This window comes from Hypomesus nipponensis, chromosome 15 (genome assembly GCF_054491055.1).
Source record: "Hypomesus nipponensis isolate SF chromosome 15, ASM5449105v1, whole genome shotgun sequence".
NCBI classification, from domain to species: domain Eukaryota; kingdom Metazoa; phylum Chordata; class Actinopteri; order Osmeriformes; family Osmeridae; genus Hypomesus; species Hypomesus nipponensis.
Window position 1 is genome coordinate 13,578,968 of NC_140375.1, and position 20,380 is coordinate 13,599,347.

Here is a 20,380-nt window from a genome sequence, read left to right on the forward strand (position 1 = left end):
GACACCCCTTTTCCCATTCCTCCCTCACAGTCAATGACTCCATCTGAAGCTGACAGGGACAAAGTGCAAGTGTGTCTCACTCCATCACTCCCTGTGACTGAATGAACTCTAGCAGAGGTCTCATAGGCTGGTGTGGAGGGGTCTGGCCAGGGGTTGGAGTCTACAGAGTCTCTAAAGCTGAACCTGTCTGCTGAAACCAATGACTGACTGGCAGTCAGTCATTGGTTTCATGACATGAGTTTTTTCTGGTTTGATGTCTCACGGGTATAAATCATTCTGACAATAGCCAAACTTGTTGTAAAGTATCTAGACCTATAATGATAAAAATTGTTGTTTTATCAGATACTTTCACCTTAATCACATTATCACATTAATAATGCACTATACCACTCGGCAAACTTGGCAAACAGAAAGTGAACACTATGATAATTCATGAACTATCCCTTAAATGAAACCATATGTCACCTTAACAACCAAAAGCGAATAGAATGACTTCAGTACTGAAGCTGCAGATGCCTCCTTCGTTGTGACTGGTATCCAGCAGTCCTATTGGATAATCAAAATACAAACTCTGTAAACATGAAACATAATCTATGGGTCAATGCTCTAAATTTCTGCACAAAAAAAAAACACAGATCAAACTCTCACTATATCAATGGTTTACCATGGCAGACACGAGTTGTTGACAACCTTCAAAGTATCGCCAAGGAGAGTCACTTGAATTCTAAATGCAAGTGGTAATTGCCTCCTGTTTCTAATTTTTGACTATCTGGACTGATTGTTATTCACTTCTGACACCTTGAAGGAGAAGCTGGCTTAGGTGATGCAAAGACAGAGAGGACACAGTTAGCTTCCTGATCAATATGCCGGGAAGAGGAGCAAAAAACATCAATGGTCTGATTACGCATGAGAATGTCATCTGCATACAATGAGATCAAAGCCTCTGTGAGCACAGTCTAGGCATGCGTGGGGGATCCATCCAGCGTGTGTGGGAGTACAGAGAGCAGAGCCAGGCAAACACATGTACATACCAGTAACAGGAAGCAGTGAATGGAGATTCATTCATCTTTACCCAAGAGTCCATGAAATCATGTTGCTTTTTATCATCCCATTTGAAATCAATAACGTTGAAATTCTCAGTGTAAGCACATAGGGCTACTTCTAGGGGGTTTAGTGTTTAAATACCAAATGACGAGTGACAGGTTGAGTTAAGTCTTGCAATTCCAGAAATCCAATGAAATCAAAAATCACCATATTACCTCCTCACCATATTACATCAGAAAGCTTAGCACACCAGCATCCTCCCAATCCAGACCGGTATTTCCACTTGGATGTTGACTGAAGAACACACAACCACAGACAAGGAAACAGATATTCAAAAATTAATGAGGTACCAGTAGCTGTGTTCTTTCTTCATATTTCCACGTAGGCCAGAGGATTAAGCCAAATCCTTTTCACACCGACTTATTATTTTACAATGCTATTATCCTAGATAAGGGTATAAATAAGTAAGGGATAATGCCCGACGAGGTTTCCAATATCACCTACAACGGCACTTAGGAATGCTTGCTTGATTGGACCTGATGTTAGTTTCCTCCAGGATCACAATGACTCTTACTTGTTGTTCTTGTGGGTTAGTTATAACCAGACATCTCAAGTCTCCCGGAAGGTCCGGGAGTCTCCCGCATTTCAATAGCGGCTCCCTGACGCCCGAAAAATTCTATACAATCTCCCGGATATCGGGAATTTTTTTTTCGAGCGAGCGAGAGACTGTGAAATGGTCATTTATGTTAGAGATATGTGCATATCGCGCGTCATGAGAGCGTTTTTGGTGGGGGGGGGGGGGGGGTGTACGTGCTGGTTGAGGGGGTACTTCATGTGTCCGGATTGCGTCCGGGGAGGGGGGGTTCAACTCTTGAACTCTGGTACTCGCTGTGAAATATTTTATTTGTCATTGTTCTTCTACAGGTACCGTTTTTGGGGTTCATGTTGTTTTAATTTGTAACTTGTAGGCCTATAACTGCATGCTCTTATGGGTCTTCCCTTTGGCACTTGTTTAGTTTTTCACAATGTATGCTTCATGTTTTGGATGTTTGGGACTACCTCATTGTTATGATCAGTGACCTATGTCTCTTTTGTAAAGCTCTCTCTTGGAAGTCGCTTTGGATAAAAGCGTCTGCTAAATGCATAAATGTAAATCACCTGATAATCGACGATGCGGTGGCGTGAACCGTCCGACTCGCAGCGGAGGTGATATCAGGTGATATTGGACACCTCGAGGGGCATTATCCCGCTTATACCATGGTCACTTGCCATCGTTTTTTTTTTTTTACAAACCTTAATTCATGTTTTCAGGCGTTTTGCAAACGAAATCTAATGTTTTTTAACCTTAACCAACTTTGATATTTTTTAGTCCGCTCAGCTCAAAGCACCAACACCGGCTTTCTCTTGGCTGAGCTATTAGCCCGAAAGCTAACGTTATGCTAGCAAGATTCAGAGGCATTAACATTGTGTACGGTAGCCAAACAGTAAATATAATTTTTACAGTATGTTTGACAATAAGATTTGCTAGCTAACCAGCCATGTCACTGTCCCAAAATCAATATCAAGATTTTCACGAACAATATCGGCCATATACTAGCTAGTACTACTAGGCTACAGTACTGTATGGCCGCAGCCTGTGGAGCGAGTTGAATAGCAAATGGATTTGAGATGACCGCATCAAAGTTTACATATTCTCAAAACAGTGATTATTATTTGACAGTATGTTTAACAACAAGACTAGCCAACTATTGAGCCATGTCATTGTCCCCAAATAAAATCTAGATTTTTAAGAAGATAATAATCGGCCATGTGATGTGTGGAATTGCTGCTACTGTCACAGGAGGAGACACAGGAGGAGAGAACGCAACGTTAGCCAGCTACAGTAGCTAAAGCTCCGGTGGAAAATTCAAAATAAACGTATGTAGCCCTTAATTAGTGCCGCTTACACACAACAGTGACACTGACAGATGGAAAGCTAATTTGAGACAATATAAAGATGGAAAACCAGACTAAGAAACGTAAACGTAATTACCTTCACTAGACGACGTTTTACCAATTGGACAAACGGCTATGTTTGTTTGTTTCAAGCTCCAAAAACTCGCTGAAGTCAGCCAAAGAAATTCGCGCGCGCGCATTAACCATGGAAGTCCCTAGCATCTAGCATCACATCAGGCACAGAATTTGCATACATTAGCATGGGGGGGGGGAGAAAGTGTCCCGCATTTGGGGTTGAGGAAGTTGGCAACCCCAGTGTCACTTAACGGCTCATCTCACATCCCATTCCCTATAATAGCGAATGGGATGTGAGATGAGCCGTTACGTGACACTTACACAGTACATTCAGAAAATATTTTTTTTTCAAATAGGTTAAAATAAATAGCCTATTGAAGTCACTCATTGTTGTAAATACAAGTTAGCTTGTTAAAGTCTAAAATTGTAAATGGAGGCTTTGACTCTGTCACTGTTGTTATGGTTAGGCTATATTTCAGATATTTTGTACAGGCTCCTGTGTAGCCAGCGGAATAATTTAGAACGGTGAAAAGACAGTTTTGCTGCAATGACGCAGTAGGTGTCCGTTATCACCCGATCATGGACACCCCTGCAGCCAATCAGAATTGAGTATTCACCCAGACAATGGTATTTGGCCGAAATATCATTCTGCGTGTCCGTTTATGGATGGGCGGGCGCACGGATATGCACGGATACGGACAGATAGATTGCGTTTATGGTTCTCCGTAGGCTGTGGGTGCTGAAAACCATTCACCGCCAGAAGAGTAGGTGGCGCAACGTTTTTAAGACATCGTTGAGTGTTTATTTACCGAGGTTACCGAGAAGTCGGAGCAAATTTACAAATTAACCTTTCATCAATAAAATATGCACATTTTCAGCAACTACACTGCCCATTTCTCGTCACATTTTAATTCAGATGCTGATTTACATGTACTGTTAAGCTGAAATATGAATTGTAAAAACATAGGGCCTACAGCAATGGCGTCAAAGGATTCTGTCCGTCTGTTTATCCCGGCAACCCCGCCCCGCCACAAGCGGTAATTAAAACTGACCAATCACAGCCAAGGGGGTCTCCGTAGCTCTTGGAAATTACGACGGATAGTTAGAAATTCAGGAGGTGCACGTCAAGCTCTCCGAGGCTCTCCGAGGGCTGACGGAGAGCTCGTAGAGGGCGTTCCACGGAGATGAGGGCGTTCCCATGTTTCTGTTTTTTGAAAAACGCAGAAGCATATATCGGCCTTAGGAAGTATAATCATGGCATTTTGGGGGGTTTGTTACTGTTTGTACATAACATCCCCACATCTGATAAGCACAGGGTCCAGAGATATGTAGGATAAAAGATTAACTAGGATTGAGAAGGAGGCCTTGTCCTTTTTAAGAGTGGAGAGAGCCCCACTGGAGAGACTGGGCCAGATTCTTCAGTTAGATGAAAGAGCAGTGCACCTGGTGGACTGGCGCTCTGCAACATGTTTGATCCACTGTGGCAGACATCAAAGACTCTGTTGGGAGCTTTGTGTGGAAACCAGCCTGTGAAACACTCCAGCACCAAGTGCCAATCTACTGTATAAAGAGTCCCTCTCAGCAGAGGATAAAGCAAAGCTTGGCCAGAGTCCAGGGACTAAAATTATAGCAATTCCACCATATCTAAAGGCAATATAACTCTGAATTGAACCGTCAATAATGATAGCAGGAAAAACTCACTGCAATTACCAAGATTGAAATGATGCTGTGTTTATGGCAGGCTGGAACCAGACAACTAAAGCACTCTTATACAGAGGTCATTACTGCACATATACATCCATATATACTTCACGTTGTATTCTATATCTCCATATGTATTGTTAACACCCAACTATACACATTGAGCGTTATTGTGCATTTGTATGCAAGTGCAGTAAGCTGCTCTGTACATACTCCATTTGAAAAGGACAGCACACACACACACCCACCTACACACACACACACACACACACAATACCAACTGTGTCTATTTTATGCTAAGGTGACAGTCTGCAGAACAGATTTATTTTTCATTTATATCTTTGTTCACCACTTTGACACCTATACTTTATAACTAATGTTTCAGTTTCCTCCATTTCAACGCTCCAGCTTTAGCAGAAGAATCACATCAATGAGAGACAAGTCTGGAATTGACATTGTTATTCCTGAGTCCTAGCATGCGTCCCATGGCCACTGAACTGTAAAATAAAACTACTGACGACCAACTCAAGTATAATTGGCCCCCGACAATTTAATCAATTGCATCAATAGCAAATTACAACATTCATAATTGATCTCTGGATGGCTGTAGTATAGATCATTCCAGTCGTCATTCCAGGCTTACAGATATTCATGTTGTTCTGAGGCGATTCAGAAACTAATTAAATCTCCAAGGAGTGGATCAATGTTTAAGTAGCATGAGAGCATTATTGATGGGACATATAATGTATATGCCGTACCAGGGATACAATCAGGCAGACATGAGGATACCAACATCTCATTTAATGAATTATTTATAAACTGTACAAAAAAAGAGCGTGCTTGTACATGTGAGAGTAGAGGGTCTAAACAAGGAAAGCAGCAGAGGCCACAATCTCTACTTCAGCACCATGGACAGAGCCCACGCAGTCAATGCTGAACCCAAAGAAGTCAATTCTGTTGAATTTGCTCACAGCCATAAAGTGAATTGCTTTTAGCTGGCTATCTTGAAATTGATTGATAATCTTCCCTTCCTGTTTTTGGCAATCATTGTGTGGTGAATTTTTTTCATTTTTTTCTGCTCAAAAAATCACAAGCACAGAAATAGTGTGATGGTGAATCAAATGTGTTTTTCTATTATAATGCCAGAGCCTCTTATACTGTGTGCCACATGCAGTGATGTCATTTCCGAGTGGCAAACAAACCAGTGCTCCTCTGCAGCAGATTGCTGTTGCTATCTGGAAGCTCCAATGTTCAATCATCATCTAAATTCCAAGCATAAGACGGAGGAGGGATTCAGAAAGACAGGTTTGAAAACTAAATGCAAACCTTCTGTTGTTTCAGACAGAAGTGTTGATTTATTTCTGATCTTTCACAACCCACGGTTAATGCTGTGTCTTCTTCACACACTACTCCCCCCTCAACCAGTACCCCAGTCAGGAACCCCCTCCCCTTCTGCAGTTTATCCATCATCCCCTCTGGGAGTCAGGGGGCTGTGAGATCAGAATCAGACACACACACACACACACACACACACACACACGCAAACAGGGAGATGAGCTGGGTGGGGCTGAGCAGGGCTCAGGGAGGTTTGTTAACCAAACAAGCAAGGTGCGAGGCGCTGAAATCTCTCTGTCAGTCAAACTAATGTATGCATGTCACCAAAACGACTTTAATTGTTTTAATTATGGACAAGGAGACCATAGAAGTGTGTGTGTGTGTGTGTGCATGTGTATGTGTGTTTGTGTGTGTGTGCATAGAACACATCCATGTTCAAGAGAACCCCCATTCATGACCTTCAATTGTAAACAAAGAATAGTAAACACACCGTATAACTCTGAGAAACAAAGACCTCTCCCCTACTGTCATCAAATATGTTTCAAGGATTCGTTTTACATGCATGTTAATGCATGTCTGCTGGGCTGACCATCAGGCCTAGATGAATTGAGATCACATAATAACAATGAAGCATACATCATATTATAACAGTGACTGTCTAACTGCAATACACTGTGTTGGTATAATACATTCAAGTCAAACAGTATTTGAGTCGAGGCCTTCATCCATCATAAAATTATGTACATCTTGATGTATCACTACTTGCCATATTGAAATCACCTATCTTTACATCAAGTTAGTCTTATTTAGGTAAACAACTTCAATGTCAACATCTCCAAGCCATCCGTCACAATGAACTCGGGAGCTCATTAATCGTGAGGCGATGGCGTGGAGTGAGCAGGACTGGAGCTTTATGCAGGAGTTCCACATGATGATCCACGGCTTAATGCAGCCAAGGACACCAGCGTGGCGTGACGGTATTGTGAGGTAACTAACGCTGAGACGCTTATGAGCATCGCAGTCATGGAAACGCTCTGGGACCCCCCTGAGACTTCCCCTTCTGGGGGCCTCCATTACCCAAGGCCCATTCAAACAGCTGACAGCCCCCCCGCCCCCAACCATACACACACAGACACCACCCCTGGCTATGCAAGCATGCTGTCTGGGAGAAGATGCCTAAAAAGTCCTTGAAGCGGACGGGTGATGAGGAACCACAGCAGCCCATGTGCCAAGCCAGACCCCTCCTCCCCTGCTCCCCTCCCTTCCTCCAGTCTCACTGGGCATCTGCTGAGACAGCTGTCCACATCAGAACCCCCGTGTTCTCCTCGGCAGCCTCCTTACTTTGCGAATACCCAACTACAAGCCCCTTACACACAATCGAGGAAACAAATAGCCCACTACGAGCTTCTAACACACACAGCATGAAACACTCAGAAGTCTAGATCGGTTTAGATCCTGTGTTGCTTCCCTTTGAAGCCAATCAGCAGTTAGTCTAACGGGAGCAGACCGTCAGAATTCTTTTTTTAAACCGACATGACTCTAGCTCTGGAAGATGATGCCTGTGTTGATAAGCTCGGTGTTGTGTGTCCATTGAGCTGTTGTGCACGATGAGTGGGTGAGGAGGCTCCTGCCCTTGGCCTTAGTCAGAGAGGGATGAGCCATCTGTGGAGAGGTGGCTGTTGGGCTCCCTCTATTGGTTCACCTCCATCTGTTACTCAGGAGCCTGGCAGGGACAGGCTGAGGGTCAGAGGCAAGTGACTGGGCTTGTAGATCTGTTACGCTTTCCATAAGTGATTGATTCCAAGAGATAACATTTGATAGAAGTTAAATGCAACACCTGGTGACAGAAACTACTGGCTATAAAAGTGTAATTTTGCCGGTTATTAGGGAAATAATTGTTTGTGTTTGAAATGCTTTCAGACGCTACAAAGACTTTATTATGTTGGCTCACACAAATAATTCTAGTAGCCTGGTTTGATTGGATATGACTAATTCTAACAATTTCCTAATCATGTTGCCAGTCAATAAGCCTACTTCCCAAACACAATTCACTGTGATGAATTATGTATGAACCGAAGTGGCAAAACCCCAACTCATCCATCAGTTACAGAAATAAATAAAAACAAATGGAATGCATTGAATTCCAGTTCAATCATTGACTGTGCATAAGTGATTCACAGTGCCATTCGGTTTGTATCGAAATGTGGTTTGATTCAATTTTTCTCATCAAATGGAAATGTTTATCTGCCTAGTTGGATTTGATCCAATATTGGTTATGAAACTCTAGAGAAACAAAAGCAATATCCACAAAGCGATTACAATTGTGGTAAATAACCTTTATGTTCAAACAAACAATGTGCTCCATGAATGGTGTTTTTTACTGAAACGTAGTGGTTGATTCAATCTTTATTTCAAATAGAAGACAAGCCAGTCCCAACGGAAGACTTGCTGTATTTTTGCTTAAACTCAAATCTCAACTATGTATTGCTGCAATGACTGTCAAAACAGTACTCAAGAGATATGGCTAAAATATTTCCCCCCTAATGTTGATTTATTTCTCTGATTGCAACTACACAAGTTGTGTACAGCTGTCAGTTTACTGAACATATGTCAGTTTTCTGAATACGTTGTTTACAAACATAACTGTAGGATTGCCTATATACCCTCAGGACCAAAGTCATTTCAACCGACTTCTTGGAAGTTGACACATAATCTATAGCCACCACTACCACTTAGTAAATGGATGGGCTAGTTTTTCATTTGATGTCTGGTGTGCCATGTATTGCAATGAAGCTGCAACTCCCAGTTTACACAACTATGCACTTAGCATTATTTCACGTAACATTTTTTCCTATGAACGTCAAAGTCAGACAGACACCAGGCCAAGCAGGCTGCTCCAAAGTGAGTACATTGCCAGAGCAGCCCTGGTCCTGAGTCAGTACATACCCAGAGCAGCCCTGATCCTGAGTCAGTACATACCCAGAGCAGCCCTGATCCTGAGTCAGTACATACCCAGAGCAGCCCTGGTCCTGAGTCAGTACGTACCCAGAACCGCCCTGGTTGTGTTGGGCTAGCAGATTAAGTTACAGAATGTAATGGAGTCTCACATAACAAACAGAGCGGTTTGGGATTCTGTCAGCATGTTGGACACAGGCCTGACATTTCAGAAGGGACTCATGTTAACCCCTTGTCTTTGACAGAAAGCCAGCCATCTGCTGAAATATGTACGTGCCTGTGTGGGTGTGGGAGCATGTTTATCTTAGAGGCATGAGGGGGTGAAGAGATGTGTTTCTGTTTCCAATAAATAACTCAACTTTGAAAGGTCAAGCAGAATCCATCAGTCTGACAGATAAGAGTAACACATTAGGGGAGTGGGGGTGTGCGGGTGTTTGGACGTTGTCAGGCTGGGTGAAGTCCAGCATTACTACCAAGAACTCCACACAAACTCTTTCAGGCACAGTAGATGAGCAAACCGGAAAATATAGCCCCAAAAGAATAGAAATCTATAGCAGTCCTACCACCTACTGTATTAAAGCAATATGATAGCCCCGCTTGAAGAGAAATGCGAGAAACAGCAGCGTCTCCCAGAAACCCCCAGTCTCAGTGTGACCTTTCCTGCCAGGATGGGGGGGGGTGGAGGGGGTTAGAGGAACTGGTGGGGAAGGAGCTGATGGAGCGATGTCTTTAATGAGCTACGCCAGGGCCATTGTCTCTCCATTTAATTAGCCAATTATGCACACTCCTGTGGGAGAGGGAGCATCTGGGGTCAGGGGGGGGTGGGGCTTCCACCATGCCATCCTGTCACACATGGAAGTGGGGGGGGGAGGTAAATCACAGGTGAGTTCCTCTGGGGGTGAAGGGGAGGGGGCCAGAGCAGACACTGTCCTATTGGGACCCATTACGGGTCAAACCTATTTCAAATATATTCAAAAATCTCTTTTGTCCGTCTGTAAATTGTATACATCAAATCGGGGAAGGGAAAGCTGGTCCAATTTGCTGCTGGGAGCAATCATTTAGACGCAACATACTGTAGCACCGGTCTACAGGGGGTCCTGACTAAGAAACCGCAATGTCCCCATAGAAACAGGACAATAGATCAACCTTTTTGCCAAAATAAAAAAAGGATGTTGAGAGAACGCCATCTGAATATGAGACCAGTCCACATTCCACTAGTCCTCCATTTTTCACCAGAGACTTCTGATTACAGATTCACTGCCATCTGGTGTGTTTGCTTGTCTCTGCCCATTTCTCACAGGTGCCAGAGCATGGTCCAGTCACCACCACATTGCTGCAACCCCCAAGGATCTGTAGCTACATCTCAGTACATGCTCACAGAAGCTAACCCATGAGAACAGAGCAGTCTATGAGGTGTATAGTCAAGCAGTTTCTCTTGTATGAGGGCCAGAGAATCTTGGGGATACATTTTATACTCTCCACACAAAGCTCTCGAGAAAGACCCCTCCAGTTAACTATAAATCACGATGCCATTTGACCATTCCTATCCACACACTCATATGCATTCTGGAACAGACTTAGTCCCAGACAAGGAGTGTGCCAGCAGGCCGCTCAGCTGATGCTTATTCTTCACTGCTGCCTGTAGGTTCAGGGAGAAGGAGGTCCGCACAGCCAGGATAACTCTCATGCTTCATCTCTCAACATGGAAACACAGTCAGACCGCACTGAGTGAGGGACACGTCAAGTCCAGCACCCCAAATAATCCATCATTACTTCTTGTTCACTAGCAAGACAAGACTGGCAATAGGGTAGAACCCAGACGCGTCCTCTTCCAGGAGTGTGCGCACACACGCTTCTGCAGAAACAGAACTGGGTTCTCCGGGGAACAGTAGAGCTCTTCCTGGGGTGCTAAAGGACAGCTGCAGGGAACGATACACAGTTACATCGACACTGCAGTGGTGTCACTCATGTAGGGACGTGGTGGCGGAGGGGGGGTCGAGTCAGACTCTTAGAGCACTACAGTGTTCTGGCAACCCCATGCCTCCTCTAGCTCCATAACAGATGCATCAATGTCTCACCAAAGCTCTTAGTCTATCTACTGTAACTTGCAGTCTGCTCGGACAAGAAGGCATGCTTAACTAAAAATGCAAAGGAACCATTGAATTAAACATAAGTAGCCTCTGTTATAATATGCAAAACACACATGAATGTGGTGTTGGTTGTGAGCTGGTTTTTTTGTAATGTTATAGTGCAATTTGAGCTGATATTGTTTGAATAATACAGTGTTATTGTAGTAAATAAAAATGTGTTCATAGTGAACCTGTCTAGGAAGATGACCCTCAACACAAATCTTCACTGCATAGTCAAAGAGCAGCCTGTTGGACACAGCATTCTGTCTGCGTAAATGAAGGCAAAGGGTTATTTTGTGTACAGATGGTTGAAATACATTTATAAAAAACACCCAACAGGAGCAGCACCTCGCCCTGCGTGCCTCCAGACAGGCTCTTTAATCTGAGACAGGGAGCATTGCCTCATTATTTGGTTTACCATAGCCTCCTTGTTTTCCATTTTCCAAGAGCCCCACTGACACCCCCCAGTGCACAGATAGCACTGGCTGCAGGGGAAAAACTACCGTTAGAAAATCAAACTTAGTCAAATCGAGATATCCTATTAGTCCAAACAATACTCGCGTTAAACTTAAACAAATTACATTTTGCATTTTACCAAACCTTTTGTGGCATATCAAGTCCTGCATTCATGAATATAAATTTTCACCTTAGAATTTTGCATTTTACAAAACCTTTTGTGGCATATCAATTCCTGTATTCATGAATATCAATCTGTAAAGGATAGAATGAAAAAACTATTTAAAGCTTCTCTCAGTGTTGTAGTCCTCTGTCTTGGGCATTCATAATGATTCATAATAATTCATGAGGGGCTGGATTTAATCCAGTTCAAGAAAACAACACATGCCAATCAGCACACAGTCAGAACCAAAGTGCCCCGGACAGAGGGGCTTGAGAACCCAGCTCAACGGTGGAGAGATCAGCCTGTACTTTCCTGCTCACGGCTCAAGGTCAGTCTTTTCTCTGGCTCTACCCTGGACTGGGTATTCACACTGTGCTCCCAGACACAGTGTGCTTGCTGTCTCAGCATTCTGTCCCCACCCCCCTCCCCCTAGGTCTGCAAATGGCGCCCTTGCCCTCCTGACCTCCCAGAACTCAGCCTGTCAACCACGACACCCCCGAGTCCTGCTGCAAGGCCCCAGGGAGAAATGAATGGAGGGAACTGAAGAGAGAAAGATGAGAAGAACAGGGGACACTGAGAAAGTACTTGCAAGAAAACAAGAGCAAAAACAAATGGAGGAGTGGGAGGTGGTGGAAAGGTGAAGAGAGAGATTGAAAGGCCTGCTCTCCCCCATTCTCAGCGTATACATCACCTCACAGGGCAGATGGCCTTACATCCCTTTCCATTCACTTTTACACCCGTGGCTGCGAGGGAAAGGGAAAGGCAATTTCCCCCGAAGCCCCCAAACACGCCGTTCCCATTCCCAATTGATAAACTGTACTTTTAAAAGGTGTGGAAGTGAGGGCATTTATCACCAAGGACCAGCACTCGTCTGCATCCCCCCATCCCCCCTCCCCCTCTGTGGAACAGTAAAAGCCAGGAGATGCAAGCACCTCTGATTAATGGCTTTCTCCTTGTGCAGTTAAAGACCAAGCGGTGGGGCTACTGTCTGTCAGAGGGGGGCAGCGATGGGCATCGTGCCCACCTAATTCGCTTACTGAGCACTAGGCAGCTTGCCCACCCATTGAAGACACAGAGCAGACTGTCTCAAGCTGTCCAACTTTTATCTGTGAGATCCACCATGACGGGCATGCCAATGAAGACACCGGGGTTCGGCGGTTCCAGCCCACTAGCCAGAACTCTCCCTCAGTAGTTAAGTTATAGACCAAAGGGAGGACTGAAAGTCATGGAGACAGGCCATCCAGAACTTTGCTCAGATATCAATCGAAAGGACAAATAGGCATTCAAGTCGCATGCTCTGCTGTCAATAATGGCTTTATGTTCTTGTACTGTAAGGATAACAATGCACAATACCTGTCTGGGTAGGAAATACAAGCCTGCTAACAAGCTGCATGCTGTACGTACAAAATATGCATGCTCTAGCTCTAGTTCTCACTCACACACACACACACACACTTTCTCTTTCTCATTGTTGCCCTCATAGTCCTCTCTCTTCTTTCCCCTCTCTGTCTCTCTTTCTCTCTCTCTCTGTCTCTCTCTCTGTGTGTCTATCGCAGAATTCCATTCTCAAACACTCCTATTGTACTTCAAAAGGAGATGGAGAGAAAAGGGAGCACATATATTAGGACTATTCACACTCTCTCTCTTCTCTCCATTGATCCCATCCCATTAGAGCTGCTATAAATATTAATAGGGGGCTTTGTTTTAGGAACCTGTGTGAAGATCAGAGAGCAAAACTACAGAAGTATCTGGACATTTATTTTTTGCAAGCAACCTGCAGCATATTCCTGGGGGAGGGGAGAAGGGGGGAGGGGGCAGAGAGGAAAAAGGGGAGGAGAGGAGCAGGGGGTAGGCGTGGGGGGGAGAAAAGGGGAAAGAAAAAGGGGAGGAGAGGGGAGAGGAGCAGGGAGGGAAGCAGGGAGGGAAGCAGAGCATGGACCCTGCATATAGGCTTCATGTGCTTCCAGTCAAGGACACCTCAAGGGGAGCAGCTTATGCGAGAGGCCTGATCTAACTCAAGTGAGGCCTCACAGTCAGACAGACGTGATCCCACCACCATCACAAGCAAATCGACTCACTGTGCAGATCCGGGCTCCAGTTCAAACACAGGAGAACCAAAATACATACCACACCACACAAGACAGATGGTTCTCTATCTGGTCACAAACACTTAAATCAATTTGAAATTGCCACTCCCATTCTCAAATAAGAATGACCCTCCGTGCACTTAACGGGCAGACTCTGGGAGAAACGAAGCCTGCAGAGGAGACAGGGGTCTGAGGTGAGTCCCCGTGGACGTGACCCCCTTGTTCATCCTGGTGGCGTTTAGTCTACTGGAGTCATGTGAGTGTGGCCTCTATCTTCTCCGTGACCTACCTGGTAATACCAGCCTGGAAAAAGTGTGGGGGCGAAAGCTCCTTTGCTCTTTTAAAAGGCTTTAATGTAGCATCTGAGACTGCGTTAACGCACCAACCATCTAGCCTGATGTGGAGAATGCTGAGTCGGACATTCACTCAGATGATCGTCCAGCTCTGATCAGTCAGTCCCCAGTCTGGTTCTGATGTCTAAAGACTGGGAGGGTTTCTGTTGTTGATGGGGGAACTGGGGAGAAGGGGAGGTGGGGCAGGTGATTTAATGCTTGCGTTTCCCCAATCCCTTTTCGACCCAGAAGCAATGTGTATGACATGGGAGTCATCTCCAGACTTGGGCAGATCAATTCTGCAGGGTGTGTTTTTATGGGAAGTGATGCTTGGCCTGTTGCAGAGACTTCCTGGTCCCCGCCAGGTACTGTCACAGCAGTGGGTGATTTCTAAGCTAAATCTCTTGCCAGGCATGTGTTGCATTTAGAGACTTACATTTACATTTACATTTACATTTAGTCATTTAGCAGACGCTCTTATCCAGAGCGACTTACAGTAAGACTTCTACTTTTGTATGCACTAGATCTCAAAGCCAAGTGCCTGCACGTACACACAGCCTTGTCTTCAAGGATCAGACCCAACGTGAGAGCTAGGCAATGTGTGCTCTTGCATTTTCATTCTCCGCGTGATTGTGTGTGTGATTGCATGTGTGACAGTGACCCACTTGAGAGCCCCCCAGAAAGACCTGTAAACAAGTTTCCCAGCAGCCACCAGCCCGGGGGCATGCCTCTGCTGCCCGCCACAGCGCCTAGCCCAGCGCCACCCGTGTCACGCTCCGATAGCTCAATTTAAATGGAAATTGGATGAACTGCTTGGAAGTGATCCAGCCATCCAGAACAATTAACCCAAATTACAGGCAGGGCCTTGAAGGTGTCATTTTACTTTGAATAAGCACAGAGGAAAAGATAGTGGTATTAAACACTAGTGGAAACAATAGCCTGAAGAATGGAGACGATCCTGTTTTATAATGGAGGTTTTGACATTTCCTTTCTACATATCCTAAACCTAACTAACACAAAGACACAAGTCCATTGCCAAACGAAGTTCATTAAGAAAACTGCTAGGTGTGTTCTACTATATGTGATTACCCACATCAAACGCAGAATAGGCTGTGTGGATTTCCTCTATTATTAAATAGTACAGTGAATAGATAGTGACAGGGAGGCTCCTTGGCTGACTATCTCATGCATGTTCATTGTACAGCGATGCTCCACAGTCTAGCTCAGGGTGGATAACCAGAGCAGCGGGGAGGTGGGGACTGCAGCAAGTCACAGAGGGAGACAGCTAGTGCATAATGCACCTGTCTCAGGGAAGCTTCTCTCAGCCCTGATTTATAAAAAGCACAGCAGGGTATGTCAAGAGAAGTCACCAGTGAACCATCAAGCTCCATCTTGGTTTCAGAATCGATACACATGGCAAAGGACTCTCGACAGGGCCCAATTCAGGGAGAAGTGTCATGTCATAGAGGGTGCAGCCAGGGGCATCTAGTGAGACTGCTGCAATATTTTAGATGGGAAAAACGAGACATGACTGTCTCCACTCTTTCAATCCAAACTAAATAACAGACAGAGGTTGTATGTAATGAAACAGGCTCACTTCTTTTGTTCTTTACACAGGCAAGTTGCTCAAAAAAGAAAAAGAAAATACAAAACAAAATGTCATTGGGGGAACCTGTGAATGTTGTTCTATTAATCATGAGAAACACTCTCCCATCCTCCTTTCTCTGTGACACACAATTATTATTATACGCACAAATATTTAACTAAAATTCTCTCCATCACATCCAAAATACATCATGCACTGTGCTCACGCACACAGGTATTTGAGCATGAAAGGAGAGCAGGACTGAACTGGTCAGGAGGCTGGAGATGTGTGGTGGACAAAGGACATGGAGGAGAGGGAGGGGAAGGGGCACTAGGAAAGCAGCAGTCTGAATACAAGGGACAGACCTCTACAAGGGACAGACCTCTCTTGTGAGTCAGTCAGGTAATGGGTGAAATTGTGTCTGCTGTGGAGCTTATAAATGGCAGTGCTGGCTGTATTTATCTTTGTCTCAGACTATCCCACTGGGAGATGGGAATGGCAAAATGAGAATCAACAGCTCCCCAGCCCACGTCTCCTCATCTCCCCTCCCCCTGTGCACCCTTGTTTCACCTCCAGTCTGGTCATTTCATCTCCTTCCTCTCCACAGCAACATGTGAGAAAAACTGATGAATATAGAGTGAGCTGAGCAGGCAGGCTCTGCCCCTGTATGTCAGACCCTCCTCTGGTCATTTCAATAGGGCTTGTGCAAACCCAAATAAACCTTTAAACATTTCTCCAGTTGCATTTACATACAAAGATATGATACTCGTACTGTGACTTTTGAGAACAATTATCTTTAATCCTTAAGAACTGCACACTTCACTTTTGATACTGACTATTCCACGTCCACCAAAACTGGGGATTTTCCACTCGGCCAATGGCAGGGTATTTTTTTAAGTACTGCTGTTATTTTTAACACTCAGACCTTACCATGGTTCTACACCTCAGACAATGGAATCTCTGGTGTGTTAAAACTGGGATGGGGAATACATATGGAGGATAGGGACAATTACAAGTATTTCCAGCTTTATTGTAATTCTTCTCTTATCCCTGTCCCCCATGACTGCCAGTGAGCCAACCAGGATTGCAATCATGGATGTACCCCATGTGAGATGGAGTTGATTGCTTGGACAAATTTGCTAAGTAACAAGGCAATTTACTTCTGTGGGCCACAAGCGGATTGGGTTGAGTTAGGTTGAGATTTGTGTGAGGTTGGAAGGCTCTTCACAGTTACTCTCCAGTGACGAGGACAGCAATGCCAGTGGCTTGCCAGCCAGTCTGGTCTACAACTGAAGTAATCTCTCTGTTAGCAATTACACCTGTAAACCAATCAGCAAGTTCATCAAGGCGTAGATTTAGCACTTTTCTAATGCAACAAACACCTGCAATGAATCATGGTTTAGATTAAATGTATGATTGATTTCCAATCTTTGAGCACACAAACAACAAAGATGTTTTGCTATTTGCTTAAGGATAGTTCAAAACCAGAGTCTCTCATAAGTTAATGAGAAATGTTATTTCCATATACTATAATCACAGACCATAACAGACTGGCAGTGACCTATGAACTGGTGAGGCATGAAAATAAGAATTTGTTACCGTCTTTCATTTTGAACTTAATGATCAAAAATTATTGTGACAATGCTGAGCACCAGAGAAATGGCCACTCAGTTCCTATTCACTGCATTTTGTTCATAATGTACTTTGATCTGTCTTAATACAAAAGCAGGGAAAGAAAATTGGGGAGGGTAAGGGTAAAGAAGAGGAATTTGTCTAGGAACAAAAGGACATTCTAAAGTGACAAGTCAATGACTCTTATGAAAGACTAGTGACAGGTTCAGCGAGGGGGCTGCGTCTATCTTGGCAGCGGAAGGAATTGCATTCTATAGCCATGACGGTTCACAAACCCGAGGTGCAGACATTACGTCTGAGCCATTATAGACTGAGATCTAAGGTAAGTGGCAGTAAAATAAAAAACTCAAAAGGGTGCATGAGTGTCAGTTTGGGCTGTGCTTTTAAAAACACACCCTGAATTCCTAGCTTGTTTTCCATTGGGGCCTGGACGAGCACTCCATCGTTGAGTCAAATAAAAATACAATTTTTGTATAGCCCTTTTTATACGCAAGCATGTCACAAAGGGCCTCACATACGCCCAAAGAACTGCCCCTCAACCAACCTAAATCCTGATTAAATACGATATATTGCCAACCAAACTGTTTTGTGGCGATGTGGCGTTGTACATACCTTTCTAATTTACCTGTGGCCAAAATGAGTACCCAGTTCGATGAAAACATTCAACATCCCAACTAGTGACACCTTATTCTGAAAACAAAGGGAATATCGCTTCTGTTCGAGCACAAGGAAGCAGCATAAAGTCAACGAACGAACAGAGGAATCGCTGTTTTCTTAATACGTCTACTTAATGATAGATCACGCCCACTAAAGTGAGAGCGGGCAGAGAGTTGTTGAAGAGGCCTTTGAACCATCCTAAAAGCACATGGGGCAAGCAACAAAAGACCGAATCCACAGGAGGAAGCTGGTACTAATAGGAGCAGACACTTTTATTTGCATACGTATTCCCCATGAACATCACTAAAATCAAATGTAATCAATCAGCCATTTTAATCACAACTGCATGCTCTGTGATGCACATGCTTGAACCAAAAAACGAATTGTCACCCACAACCACTCTTTATATCTGAACCTGCCCTTTAAGGCTGAGAAAGAATTACAATTTTGAACGTAAACGCTTTTGCTTTGATGCAAGTTATCGAAAAACCAAGATGGCATTCTCATTTTGCCACAGTGAGCAAGAGATGTAACCCAAACAACTGAAAACAAAGATGAGGAAAACACACACATGGATTCCTGCATGATGCATATCACCTGCCCATCCTTCCACTCTGCATATCTCTCCAGTGCATCCCAGATGTGTGAACACAGCAGGAGAGAATGCCTGGCATGGTCCATCCTTTGTTTCTCTCTCTCTCTGTCTCTCTCTGTCTCTCTCTCTGTCTCTGTCTAGCTCTCTGTATCTCTCTCCGTCTCGCTCTCTGTCTCTCTCTCTCTATCTCTCTGTGTCACTCCTCCACCCTCTGATTTTTCTGAAGTGAATCCTGAGTCTACCTTTATCTCCTGTGGCTGTTTTAGATTTGCTGTGACTTGACACCCTCTTACAGCTCAGTAGTCTTGTCTACCTGATGACAACACCTGAAGTGAGCATTTTGATTATGTACACTGTATTGAAACAGAGGTTTGGAGGGATGTGTATCAGAAGTATTCTCTGCTGTATATTCCATCCATGTGAAGCCGATAGAGAAGGCGGTGTCTCTAAAGGGATTTATATCATCTCTCCCAGACCTTGATACCAGTTTTAAAATGAAGCCTGTTCGTCTCCTTTATCCAGCCTGGTATACTGGGGACGGGTGATTAGATTGAAGGGCCCAGCACAGGGGATATGGGCCCACTCCACGGCTCTGAGACGAAAAGCAATGTTCCACAAGACTACACATTCATTACTCAAAATAAATCTCCATTACACAAATGCTGCATGCATAATTATAGGCATAATTATAATTGTGATTATTTTCTCCTCCAGCCAAACTACCCAAAGTGTGATTGACACCAAGAAACTGTGGAAGACTACCAAAGACACGTTAAAATGAATAAAAAGTCACATGCACTCACACATTGGAAATCCTTTACGTGTCTCAAACAAGCATTGTAACAGAGGAAGAAAACGGATCGGATTTGGGGCCTGGATGGCTACTAACCAGATGCCCAACATGACTAACCAAATCCAAAACCATGTCTTGTTGACTGTAATCTACAAAAAGCATCCTAATGTTTCAAAGAACTCTAAGGACACAGACTCTAGCACCTGTGAATTCCAAGCGGCTGGTGGCTAGGGAAGGAGATGGAAGGGGAGGCTTTGAAATGGGTCAGCTGCTTCCAGGAGACTGAACTCAGACTCTCACCCACTGTGAGCCAACAGGCTTCAAATTAACAAGACTGAATTGTAAAAATGAGGGATAGAACAGCAGCTATAAACCATCACAAACACACACACACACACCACACACACAGAGAAACACACACACAGTTGCTGAGTGAGTAAGGTTCTTGGCCTATCCCTTCAAAAGGACCCGATTATGGCCAAACCCTTGATGTGTGCAACAGTGGAGCCATCCTGCTGGCAGGGCAGAATGTCTGTTGAGATGGAGAGAGCATTATTACCAGACTGGCTCTGGGTCTGGACACCACTTGATGTGTACCTTTCATCTCCAAAGCCATCTCCCAGGGAAACAATAACCATCCTCTCTCTTTTGAACACTCCAGGTGGGGCAGTGGAGCTGACATGAATTGAGCAGGTGACACATGGTCTTAAACATTTTATTCATGTACCTGTCTTTGCTCAATATGTGTGGCAAAACCAATGTCAGCAGGTTTGATACATATGCTAACAACCACAGTTTGCATGGCTTCTTTTACATTTTAATGGGATTGCTGAGAATGTTAGATAAGACCATTGACAGGCAGTGGAGGATTTCTATAGTTGTGTCATGGGTTACCAATGGCAACAT

At 44.2% G+C, this 20,380-nt stretch overlaps 1 protein-coding gene across 1 annotated transcript in view; it reads right to left on the bottom strand.

Moving 5' to 3' along the window:
- Positions 1–3,195, bottom strand: part of robo1 (roundabout, axon guidance receptor, homolog 1 (Drosophila)) — a 232,843-nt gene extending 229,648 nt beyond the window's left edge. The window contains 2 exon segments of the mRNA XM_084674770.1: positions 1,260–1,338; positions 3,077–3,195. Of these exon segments, the coding sequence (XP_084530896.1) occupies positions 1,260–1,270 (11 nt within the window). The 5' untranslated portion in view covers positions 1,271–1,338; positions 3,077–3,195.
- Positions 3,196–20,380: the final 17,185 nt, after the last annotated feature.